The 13,008-nt window shown below is 42.2% G+C and overlaps 1 protein-coding gene across 3 annotated transcripts in view; it reads left to right on the top strand.

Moving 5' to 3' along the window:
* The window catches only part of PTPRB (protein tyrosine phosphatase receptor type B), a 117,514-nt gene that overhangs the window by 18,830 nt on the left and 85,676 nt on the right, over nt 1-13,008 (top strand). For 2 of the 3 annotated variants that reach the window (XR_014233560.1, XM_082351553.1), the window contains exon 4: nt 10,981-11,254. Coding sequence is in view for 2 of the 3 variants with exons in the window: in XM_082351553.1 (XP_082207679.1) it covers nt 10,981-11,254 (274 nt within the window). In the remaining variant the exon portion in view is untranslated. Of the gene's footprint in view, nt 1-10,059; nt 10,559-10,980; nt 11,255-13,008 lie in introns of those variants that run through there. The other variant, XM_082351554.1, reaches the window with a different exon arrangement.

Raw genomic sequence — 13,008 nt, 5'->3', positions numbered from 1 at the left:
GCTAGGCTTTTTGTGTTCTAGAAAAAGGGGGTTCCAGGCACATGGTTCCACCGGGAATGCACAGGACTCTGTATTGGAACATCAGCTGGGTTTCAGCACCTGTGCACGCCCTCAGCCAGGCATCCCTGCGTACCACATCCACAGAGATATACTGTGTTCTTGTGCACAAGCCCAGCTGTACATCAGGCCAGAGGTGGGTGTGAGAAGTGTGCCCTGCATGTATTAGCCATTCCCTATGGGCAAGGAGAGACAGGCAGGGCTGGAGGCAGCAGGAAGTCAATCTTTTGGGGACCTGAGCATGGGATACAAGAGGAAGAGTTAAATGTGCAGAAGTTTCCTCCAAAGGGAGGGAAGCCAGGCCTTGGAATTTTGTTTAGCATCAAAATCTGAGCAGCCTCCATTTATCATTTGAGCAGTGGACTCTCAAGAGAGGTCCAGTCTGGATCCCCTCTCAGCCATGTGACCTCGGGGGAGGCGGTTTGATAAAGTGGTAAAGAGCTAGGGCTCTCGTGTCAGAGAAAGCTGGTTTAAATCCAAGTGGCGTCATCTACTAGTTACTCAAGTCATACTTGTTTCCTCTCTAAAATAAGGATAATTAAGGTACTCTATCTGCCTCATAAAACAGTTGTGAGGATTCAAATCTGATTAAGAAAAGCGCTTAGTGCCTTGGCTATACATGATAAGTACTCAATAATGTTAGCAAGTCATACTAACTTCCTGTTGTTGTTTCATCACCCCTACCCTGCCTGCATCACAGGGTTGTTCTAAGAACCAGATGGACCAGCGTTATTATGTGAAAATGCTTTCAAAGGAATCAAGCCTTGAACATGCATTAAAAATGTTACTGGCTGGTTCTGATTCTACTCAACATCCCTCAATCTTATTTGAAGGCACACCCCCTTCTTCCCTTCCCCACCCCGCCCTGGCCTGGGCCCAGGAGACGGACCACATTTCCTCAGTTCATGAATAGCCATTGTGGTGCTGGTCTGAGTTTAACGGCTCTGTGCTTCCTTCCAGTTGGCCCTCAGAGACATCACAAACCAACGTGAGTCTCCAAATAAGTGAGGTGGCAAATGCAAAACACCTGCACCTCCTCCCACCCCGCTCAAGTCTGGGGTCAACCCCTTTATCGTGTTACTTAAACACAGGGGAGTCTCTCCACTGCCACCACCGCTCTGTGGCCAGAACTAAAGATGGAACAATATTCCCCTTCACTGAGGCAAACACCTAGAAGGAGAAGTACAAAGATGTAGCAAAACAAAACACCCCACACCATCTCCTAATGACTCCTCATGACCAAGAGAAGATTCTTAGATTGTCTAGAGTGAATGGGATAAAAGATAAACAGACTTTTCTGAGACTACCCCTAGTGCAGGATGTCCATTCTAGCATGTACGATATTGCGGGAGGGATGTGTTCCTGAAGACCCTAATTTATAATTAGCATCATTCAAGTCTAATTCTGACAAAGGGCTGCAGTTCTCTCAGATGGCCCACTAATATGGATTACTATGTGCCAACAGCATAATACGGTTTACAATTCACTCGACCCTCTCTGGCTTTAAAATCTCAAGGATTTTTCTTTTCTTTCATTTTCTTTTAGTTATAGGGGATTTGCCTGACTCTCCATTTTGAGCACCAAAATACTGGGTTCATATTTTGTCACAATATAAATCATATGCACATAAAATGCAACCATAAAACAGAATATGTGCATTGAAATGGGCTCTTTAACCTGCCAGTATTTCTCTGACACATGGGTTTCCCTCAGCAGATGAGGTCAAGCCCAGATGAGGGTTGATGCAGAGAGGAGAGAACATAGCAAAGGAGGGGAAATGAGATCAAAGGAGAAACCAGGATGTACAAATTGAGATAGGATGTCTGTGGCTCTCAGCCCTGGTCTTATATACATCAGAATCACCTGGGAAGCTTTTTGAAGATACAGGTTCCAAAATTCTCCCTCAGACCTACTGAATCAGAATTTACTGACATAGGACATCGGCACCAGAGTGTAAAAATCTCCCCATTGATTATAATGTGCAATTATGTTTACAATCCATTGGAGAATAATTGAATAGTCAACCTGTTAGAAAAAACCATTGAACACAAGAGAAGAGGAACAGTTCTGGGAGAGATGTACCTATAACTTGAATGTAATCATCAGGAAACATCGGACAAATGCAAATGGAGGAAAACACGTACCATAGAAATAACTAACCTGTATCATTCAAAAAAGTCAGTGTCATAAAAATCATTTTTGAAGGCTGATGAATTGTTCCAGATTATGGAAGATTAAGAGACTTGACAACTAAATATAACACAGGATCCTGGGTGGGCTCCTTAACAGAGAAAAAACAACAACAACAAAAAATGCTAAAGGGACATGCTTGAGTCAACTGGCGAAGTTGAAATACGGATTGTGGATAAAAGCATTATATCAATTTTGCGTTTCTTAAATTTGATATCTTTACTGAGATTACACACTTAATTCAGAAGATATGCAGCCCACTCTGAAGTGGTTTAGGTAAAAGTATCATATATAGAGAGAAAGAGATGATAATAAAGCAAATGTGGGGGAATGCTAAAAGAAAAAAATGAGTGGGTCTTGGTAAGGATATGTCGTAGCGCTCCATATAATTTTCACCACTTATCTGTAAGTTTGAAATTATTTCCGAACAAAAAAGTTTAAAAAATAAAAAGAGTAGTTTGCTTAAGGGCTTTTATAGGGTAGAATCCAAGGGATGCTTCTGAGTTAGGGGTAGACCAGTGGCTCAGACTTACAAAGACCTGTCCATCTTCTTCAAGGACCAGGAGGAGAGAGGGGGTGGATGGGGGGAGAGGAGAGCAAACACAGTGAGACATGATGATGAATTTGCAAGAAAGAGCAGTAAATCCAAGGGTCAGACTGGTGGATGAGCTGGATGATAAGTATGAAGATAAGATAAAGAAACTCTGGAAAAGATTGCTAAGTACTTTAAATCCCTGTAATTTACCCCAGTTACATATTGGTTGTGCCCACATATTCATTCCACTCACAGAATAACAGCTTTGAAAACCAGTTATGAAATACGGTGGAAAGTCACTGAAAGGGGAAATGCTATGAATTCCAGGGGCTGTCTTTGAAGGGAAGATCCTTTTCATCCTTCCCACCCTTTGGGGGAGCTGGCAACAGAATCCTACCATTGCTAAATCCAGATGAGATCACCACTAGGGTAATTTTTATTTGGAAAGTACACAGGAGGTACCTGTTTTATCATCAAAGCTCTTCTGATCTGGATCTCTAACAGATCTGGGCCAATGAACACACACTACCAGTGTAGCTTTACCAGGTGCTTGCCCTTCGTCTGTGTGTCTGTGAACATTTGTGTTTGCTCCTCTTTGTGCAAGGCTGTACTTCCAGCCCAGGACAGCAAAGCTGTGGAGAGGATACCGCAGTAGATGCTTTGCTAAGAGTTTTGACCTTGGTGGCCTGAATCCAGTGACCTCTGGATTATTCTAGAAGGATTCGGTCTTCCATGGAGTCAGAGGCTGCTTGGGCACTAACTTATCCTAAGGCTTAGGTGCTAGGTATTATTGGATTCTGTGATGCTAAGGGTTGCAGGTCTGCATTGGAGCAACTGAAGAATACAATTGCTTTTAAGATTCCCCAGTACTTAGCCATGTCCTTGTTTAGTGGTGAGGTGTGAATATTTACTGTCAATAGATGAATAGACATTGAGTCTCCACAACCTGGGCATGTGGGGGAGATAACGAAGAGCCATGACTCCTTCCAGCAAGAGGTTTCTAATCTAGCTGATGGTTTTATCATTATATTTTTGAAAAACATGGTAAGATCCTTTGATCTTCTGCTTTGATCACTCTCAGCTTCAACATTCAGGGGACTCTGAGACGCGCTGTGTGGACAAGGTGGGCAGAATACTGGCCCAGCACGCATCCATCTTTTTACTTTTTTAATGAAAAGTCAAAAATCCAGATTTTTTTCCCTTTAAAATCTCCTATTTTTCTCAACATTACCTGCTTATTCCATTTTTTAAAAACTATATTAAGATCACACTATAAAAGCCAGAAAAGGCGCATGTGCTGGTCAGATAGGGAACCCTCTGTTTGCGAGCTCCAGTGAATTCATGGGAAATGATGTTCTAACAACATGATACACTGAAAAAAAGAAGACAGAATCTTTACCCTCCAATCATCACTGTCTAAGGGAGATGAGATGTGTGCTCATTTCTTTTGTTTTTATTTTCCTTTCCCTTAAAGCCAATGTTAGCCATGTTTTGCTTATTTACTATCCTAGGGCTTGGATAGTCATGAGAATCATGACCCTGCTCCTGAAACCAGAATGTATAGCAGTCACGCCCATATAGGCAGCCCCACTGGCCGCATTAACGCCTTGATTCAGTTCGTGTGTGGGCCGACTCATTTCCGAGGGTGGGGTAGTAGCGCCGGAAACGTGGGAATGAAGATGCAGCAGAAGTGCTTGAGGTTGAAAAAGTGATTCGTTTACAGTCACATCTGGTTTTAAGTCATTCGTCTGTGTACAGTTACAAAGCTCTGACAAAAGCTATGCAAAGCTCGTTTCCTCCAGATTTAAAAAAAAAAAAAAAAGAGTGGGGGAAGGGAAGAGGGTAAAAAATTGATGTAGAAAAAAAAAATACCAAGAAACCTTAGAGATGTGTCTGGGAGAGATGGTGGGGCTGCTCTTAGAGACACATCCAGAACTCCCACCCCACCCTTCCAGGATTTAAAAAAATCTTGGCACTACCAACAGTCAGAGCAGCCGGTAAATGTCTTCTGTGCTGATTTCTTGAGGAGTTTCTCTTGAGTACGGGATTGACAGCAATGGTAATTTATTATTATTTGGATGTTCTCAGAAAGACAATCTCGTCCGTGCACTTTGTCATTCTCTCTAGCATTGCTGGGTGCTCAGCATCCATGATTTATTGTTATTCATCTACTATTATTAGCACTAATAATCATACTCTCTAACATTTGTTGTTATTCATATACTATTATTAGAACTAATAATCATACTATCTAACATACTATCATCCTTTAGCCAGGGAGGTGCTATAAATATAACACGCACCTTCTCATTTTATCCGCCCCCTCATTAAACCACCCCCAAATGCCTGTATAATTTCCATTTTCCTGGAGACCTATGACCTAGGAAGGTTACAACCTAGGAAGCTAGAAAGATTCCTTGAAATATAAATATCCCAAAACAGTATCTCTAAACACAAAAGTCACGGTCCTTTTTTAAAAACTGCTTATCAAAATTATCTTACCTTAAATTTTAATAAATCTCTTTTTAAATGCATGACACCGGCTGCAGGTTAAAAATCGTATTCACTTTTGCTGTAATGTACTATTGAAACAGTTTCAAATTGAAACAGAGAAAAGGATTTGCCATCTTGTAATTGTTTTTAATTGACACATTCCCTAATTGCTAGGCTTTCTTCTTTTTAAAAATATCTGGGGAAACAGACATGAGGGTTGCATAACAAAAGGCATCAGAATTGGCCTGTCATCTAACATTTGTTAAGTTTGCTGCATGTTGACCTTTTTCCCTTTAGCATCTGTACTTTATTGAGAAGTTATAAATATCAAACTATGCATATAATATATATTATAGATATACTATATAAAATATATACTATATTATACAAAATATATTATCATATGTTACATCACCACTTTACTTATTTGACACCTTCTAAAACTGTTCAAGATCTTCTAAATCATCTATATAGCTTCTTGTAACCAGAGAGCTCAGTGAGATTTAAAAGAATAAGATATCATTAACTCTCTTTAATATAAAGTGACAACTGGATCAGGGTTTAGAGTAAGGGATTGACAATCTAAGGCTTTTGTTTGGAATTTGGATAGCTCTTTTTCACCAGCTAGAGCAGGAAGGCTTGTTAAATACACACACACACATACACACACACACACACACACACACATACATACACAGGCACACACAGAGATTATTTGGCTCCACCAGAACATTTCAAATTCCTCAGGTTGTAGTAGGGCCTTAAGATTTTATGTTTCTAGCAAGTTCTCAGATGATGCTGATACTAGCTTTTGAGAACCATTGTCCTAAAGGTTACTACCCCCTTCCCCTTTCTCCTTTTCCTCCCTTCATCTTCCCTCCCACTCATCTTTTCCCACCTCTTTCTCTTCAAAATCAATCTTCTCTTCTTCCTCTCTTTTATTCCTTTGCCCTTCCCTCTTTCATTCCTCTACTCCATCCCTCCCTCCCTTTCAAGATGATATTTGAGGCATCCAGCAGGAACATGTCTAGAAGGACTTGTTTACAGTGTTTATTCAGATAATAATATTTATTGAGCAGCTACAAAGATTCACTCATTCATTCATTCATTCATTCATCTACTTACTCAACAAATATTTGTTGAAACTCCATTATATGCCAAACTCTGTGCAAGAAGAGCAAGACAGACAAAGACTCTGCCCTAAAGGAATTCTCCATATGGCCAGGGAAGGCAGACAGTATACAAACATATAAATAATTGGATTATTACCAAGTGTCATTAATGTTCAGAATTAAATAAATGGGTTGCTGAGATGAAGATTGATAACAGCACACTTTTCCCCTGTGAGGTCAGAAAGGGCCTGGCCCCATAGGGATGCGTTTAAGCTGAGACCTAAAGATTGGGAGAAAGACAGCTAAGCAGACCTCCTGAGCAGGAGTGGTCCAAGAAAAGGAAATGGCAGGCACAAAGGCCCTGGGGCAGGAAAGAGTCAGCTTCTTGGGGGTGTCTCCAAAACCTAAACCAGGGCCTGGCACACGGTAGGTGCTCAGTCAATATTTGCTGAATGAATGAGTAAATGAATTATTAGACCCAGGCCACTGGAGCATAGGAGGCAAGCAGGAGAGAGGCATGGGGTAAGCAGAGGCCAGGTCATGAAAGGCCTTTTAGGTCATGAGTGAGGATTTTGAATTAACCAATCAACTTTACCAATCCACTCTTCCTTCATCCCCCAACCTTCTCTGCACCCAGCTCAAACCCTGATGTCAAGTAACAATTCTCAAAGTGTGACCCCGGGACCCCTGATGATCGGTTGTATCATTCAACATGTATGTTCATGACGTGATAAGAGCCATGCTTTCATCCATGAAATCATAATTAATGAATATATAAATTAGAACAATTATTCATTAATTGTTATGACTATTTGTTTAAAAGGCAGCTGTTTAACCAACGGTTTAACATTAGGCACTCATGTCTAACCAAAAGCAGTCCCACCCTTCCCCTGCAGTCTGGGAAAGGTTTCCTAGTGGCAAAGAGAAGAGGTTGTCCCCTGAAAAGTTACAGAGAGGCTGATTCCAAATGCCTGGAATGCAGTAACTTCTAAAGCAAATGTAGTGTCATTACACAGGATAAATAGGTTCAAAAGAAGTTGAGGAATTCCAAACAAAGATGAGAACAAAGAATAAAATGAATCATCTTATTTGTACTTTGTACAGTAGTTTCAAATAAACTCCTCTAGGAAAAGATGTTATCTGGTAGCCTTTCCCAGTCTCTTACTGCCTTGAATCTATTACACATCTCTCTAATTTTTCATATTAATATAAGTGTTTTTAAAAGGTAAATCAGCTTTTAAAATGTAATCAGTAAAAACCTGAGTTTAAACTTTCTCTCCTTGTTTCATAGTATGTTCATTCCTATAGGTTATTTAGGACCCACTAATTAATTGGGAGCTTTGCTGTGAGCCTTAAGATTCTCCAAAAAAAGAACCAGCAGTTATATACCTTTGGGAAAGAAATATCTCTGACTCCTAGTCCTTTCCTTCACAGATTGCTATAATTCTTCATATACATTGGTATCAAAATAGATAAAAGGCACAAGACCCTAAATGTACATGTCTCTCTGATAGATCAAAAATTAAATAATTGTATTTGAAGAAATCGCTCCTTCTTTTTCTAATTCCTATTCCCAGGGTTATTATTAGCAGGTCACTGTTAATAACAGAATTTGGAAGCATCTGAAGAGTGTTATGAGGATATTTTGTTATTGCTTTGTTTGATTAGTCCTCTTCACATTTTGCCTTTTTGTTGCAGTTGCCTTTACTATAAGGCAGTATACTGCATTATAGTCAGACAGTGTATTGGATATCAAATACTATTTTAAAATTAACTGTTAAGGTATAGTAGGTTGGTAACATGTAATTTTTTTAAAAAATATGTGAGAAACCTTGGAGAACTTGAAAAAGACAGGATTTATCGAAGATTTCTGCAAAGGACAGAGGGATATTTAGTGAATTTGGGAGGGAATGTTTCAAATCTGAGGGGCAATCTATGAGAAAAATGTAAAAACCTCATTGGTTTTTGACAAAGAGAAGGATGGGCAGCAGAAGTTAGGTAAGTGGGACCTATGTGATGGATGAATTTGAAAGAGAGCAAACTGTGTGATTTGCATGCAACCTATCACTAGGCAAACTGACAATTGGACAGCACATTAAAGTTTGCAAAGGTGCTTTAACATATGTGATCTTATTCTTCATAATAGCTCTGGGAAGTATTTAGAGTAGATATTATTCCAGTTTTACAGACGAGGAAATCACATTGTCTTCTGAATATAGCCAGAAAAGAAAACGGTAATGTTAAAAAGGAATAAAGCTGAAAAAGACCCCTGTAAAGGCTGAAGGCAGCCTGTAGGATTGCAGTCTCTAACGGGGAGAGAAGAGGAGTATCTCTGATGATGCCGAAAGGAATGCCAGGCTGTGAAAAGTCATTGAACTTGGGGGCAAGATACAGAGGGCAAAAGTTCTTTGGTAAGACAAGTGACCTGGGCAGAGAAATAAGAAAGATTCCATTTTCCCAGAAATACACCCGTGTTTTAGGTTTGACCTTCTTTGAGTGTCTGCTAACTTGAAAAGGAAATTTGAGATCTCTAGTCTGGCTGCAGATTAAAAGCCCATAGAATCTTCGAAGGAGTAGAAACTTCATCTTTTCATTAAAAAAATTTTTTTAAAACACAAGTTTTCTAAAAGAATTGAAATAATTTTCACTTTTTTGTTTTTTTCTGCTTTTCCTCCAAGTAGGTACCTTTGATATAGCAGTCAATAATATAGCTTTATGTATAATCTATTTGAAAAAGAAAAGAATATGCCATCCTTCCCATTGATGTAGCTCAAATATTCTGTTTTGAAAAATCTCCTTTCTTCCGGCAGTTGTCAGGGATGGCACCCAAAGAAAAGCAGTCAAACATTATTAAGGTTGTTGCAATATTTTCCTACTATCACCTATGACCAATTAAACATTTTGCTCTTCGGTTATCAGGAACTCTTTTAAAATCCATTTTCAGATACATGATCACTCAGGTACTGAGGCAGTTGCTAAAAGTTAGCATAAAGTTAGTGCTAAAAACTAAGTGAATTTCACTTTCTTGTAGTATGTGGGAAGCTGAGCCATCAAGAGTATTTTCCACAAACGAGAGTTCATATTGCATTCTTATATTGCTTGGACAATTATGGATGAAATGACTTTAACTACTGGATGGTCAGTGATGAAACTGCTTTGCTTGTGGGCTGGACGATTGGTGGTGATTATACTTCTTCTTGGTTAGCACCATGTGCATAAGATTTAGGGAGAGCACAGACCTCTACACAAGAGAAAGGGGAAAGTGAATGGCAGGAAAAAATGAAGGTCAAGTTGACAATGGACACCATCCTTTCGGGGTCTTTTTCTCTTGATGGTGTCAGGGGGATACGCGTTGGGACGAATGAATGCTTTGAGGTGAGAAGGGCAAAAGCACTCTAATAAAAGGCTTCAGGAAAGAGTGAGGCGACCTAGGGAAATCTACTGTGGTCAAGTTTAATCCTGGGAAAAGAGGCCCTGGAGAAAGCAGATGAGGAAGATAGGAAGGAAGACAGGGAGCGGGAGGCGCAGGGTGTGGAGGGAGGAAGGGGGCGGGGGTGGGGAGATGGAAAGTGAGAGGGAGCAAGGCTTACTGTGACTGAGACGGTGGTGTTGAGGACCACGGAGTGGGAAAAAGTGAAAGTCGGGCGGGGAGGCGGAGAAGGAGGCAGAGCTCCGCAGACCCGGCCGGGACCCCTGGCGGGAGAGGCGGGGGCATCTTGGCCCGCCTCGGGCCCCCTTGGCAGCCTCAGGCGTTGGCTCCTCGGGGCTCCCTCCCTCGCCGGCGCATTGTTCCTTTGCCGGGAGACGAGGAAATTGCCTTTTGATTGCGGAAGTCCGCGGCCGGGGCTCGGGGCGAGGCAGCGCGGGTCAGAATGGCAGCGTGGGAAGGGCGGCGCGCTGCCGGCCCCCGCCGCCTCTCGCGTCCGCAGCCGGCCCGGGGCGGCAGCAGCATCAGCGGCGGCGGCGGCGGCCCCCGCGCGTCGTCAGCCCGGAGGCCAGCGCTCTGCGCCCGCGGGGCGCGCTGAGCGCGCGCAACAAGTGGTCCCCGCTCCGCCGGCCGTCGGGGCCGCCCCGCGTCCCAGCCCAGCGGTCGAGTCAGGGGGAACCGCTGAGCGCCATGCGGAGCCATGGAGCCGGGCTGGCCCTGTGGACCGCGCTGAGCCTGCTGCAGGTGAGGGGCCCGAGAAGAGCTCCCCGCGGGCGGACGCGCGCCTCCCCGCCGAGGACCAGATGCCCACTCGGCTTTCTGGTCTGCTGGGTTGTGTTCTGGAGAGGGAGGTGGCAGAATTTCTTCCTCTCCCTGAGGAGGAATGAGCCATCCTCTTCTGAGCCCCCAGCCAGACTGACAGCTCGTGCCACTGTCAAAGGCAACAAGCCACCTTCTCTTTCCAGCTGCTCCGGAGAAAAAGCAGCTAGGGAGAAGGTGGCCACCCCCCTGGGCTGCGGGCCTCTTCTCTGGCTGGGGGGCGAAAGGATGCATGGGCTCAGGCTGGGGGCCAGGGGTGAGTGGAGCAGCTTGGGGAGCTTGCTACGGACTCGTCCCTGGGCAGGTCTAGACAGCGGGCTTCAGCTGTTGTTCTGGTTCCTTTGCAGACTGGACTGGGGGAGCCAGTGAGATGCAACTTCACCCTGACAGAGTCCAGGGTCTCCAGCCGGTCCGTGTCTCTCCAGTGGAGAACTTTGGCGTCACCCTGTAACTTTAGCCTCATCTGCAGCAGTGACACGTCGTGGGTCGCGTGCTGCCACCCCGTGCGGATAGACAACACCACCTATGGATGTAACCCCAAGGATTTACAAGCGGGAACCATCTATAATTTCAGTATTATGTCTCTGGATGGAGAAGAGAGAACTGTGGTCTTGCAAACAGGTAAAAAGTGACAGGTGCGGTTGGACGGCCAGGCCACTTCCGGCTGAGCCCTGCCTTTTCAAGCTGATGTTTCACTTGAGTTCCAGGCATACAAAATAATAATAATAATAAAGGTAAAAACACCTGTGAAGATAACTATTGACAAAGATTTCTAGTCTGCTCAGATCTGGCCAGAAGCAGCTTGGTTGACTTTCAGAGACTTCCTTAGTGCTGAAAACAGCGGACTAGCCACTTAAACGGGGAGAGCAGCAAAGAGAAACTGTGGGCTGTGGAGGGAATTTGTTAAAGTGATGTGGTTTGAGCTTCCATCGCATTAAATTGTCAAGCCCTGGAATAATTTTAAGTAAATGTTTTTAGAATAAATAATGGAAGTGCAATGATTAGGGATATGACTTTCCTCAACTTAGTTTTATTTTTGGAACCAGGACATAAAATCATCAGGAATAGAGTCACCCTTAGGGGGAAATTAGAAAAGTCCCTTGAGATGAGGGTATGAAAATTATTTTTTATCACTTGTGTAACTAAAACCATGCCAATATCACAGATCATCCTTTGGGTACTCTGCACCTTAAGTCAATCATTTTCTGTTCACTTTTGGTAAACCCTTCCATGCGTATGTGGTAAGAGTTTGTCTTTCCTGCCTCAGTTTTCTTATCTGTAAAATGAGAGTGTTAGACTTGGTCATTCAGGTCCAGGTTCCAACCAAGTGCCTACTTAGGTAGGGGCTGCAATGCGTGTTACCTCATTAATCCCCAGAGCCACCCTCAGATGTGCTCGGAATTCTCTAATGACTTCGATGTTTTATGACTTCATTAGTCTTCCTTTTAACGTTATCTTTTTTTGTTGCAATAGAGAAGCCTTACTTTCATGGAGAAAGTCAAATTTAGCTGAAAAATTCCAGAAGTTAAATTTAGAAATGTGTCGTCCTTGCTATTCTTTCACATTCAACCTGAACAAAGATCACTTCTTTAGCTATAGTTCTTTGAGGAGGTGAGAGAACAGTCCGTTATCAGGGCAGTTACAATAAGGTCAGGAAATGTGACTAGGTCCTGGTAATAAGTCAATGAATTGTTCTCTTGCTAATTAAGAAAGCCCAATTACATCACTTGACTTACTTCAGAGGAAAGTTAGATAATTTCTGAGATTTGCAGGAACTTGAATTGAAAAGAGACACCACTTGTTAAGAATGTGGTTGTGTTTTTACAGGGAATCAAAGAGAGACCGAAATCAATCACATAATTAGAACATTTTTCAGGAGTTTAAGTGGCTGAGTTTTTAGTTATAAAGTTCTTGGTTTCTTGGTATGTGAAGATGTGAGCACTCAGATTGCTAATACTGTGAAATTTATGACGTAGAACTTCCAGATGTGTTCTTTACATTTGATAAGGTGTCTGTATTGAATGGGGCAGAATGATGTTTAAAAACAGGTGAGCTATCAGAAGCTTATGGGAGAAAAGATGAAGACATTAAGCCAGAATATACTGATTTAACCCAGAGGTTTTACTTTTTTGGAAAAAAACATTGATGAAAAAGGACTCACTGTGGGTGTTACTAGTTAGAATATGTTTTGAGTTTAATTATGCATGTAGGTGTTTCAAGTCCAGAGACATTTGTGAAATGTAAGAAATGTTTGCATTTTATTGACTATGTTTAATTAAAAAAAGACTTAGTCAGCATACCCAATTGTTAGTGTTCAGTGTCTTATCATTTTTCTTAAGGAGTTACTTTTTACAGTACCACAAATATACTTTTCA

The sequence above is a fragment of the Balaenoptera borealis genome, assembly GCF_965194805.1.
Source record: "Balaenoptera borealis genome assembly, chromosome: 13".
Classification (NCBI taxonomy): Eukaryota; Metazoa; Chordata; class Mammalia; order Artiodactyla; family Balaenopteridae; genus Balaenoptera; species Balaenoptera borealis.
Note: the sequence above shows the minus strand (reverse complement) of the source record. Positions and strands in the feature narration are given on the sequence as shown.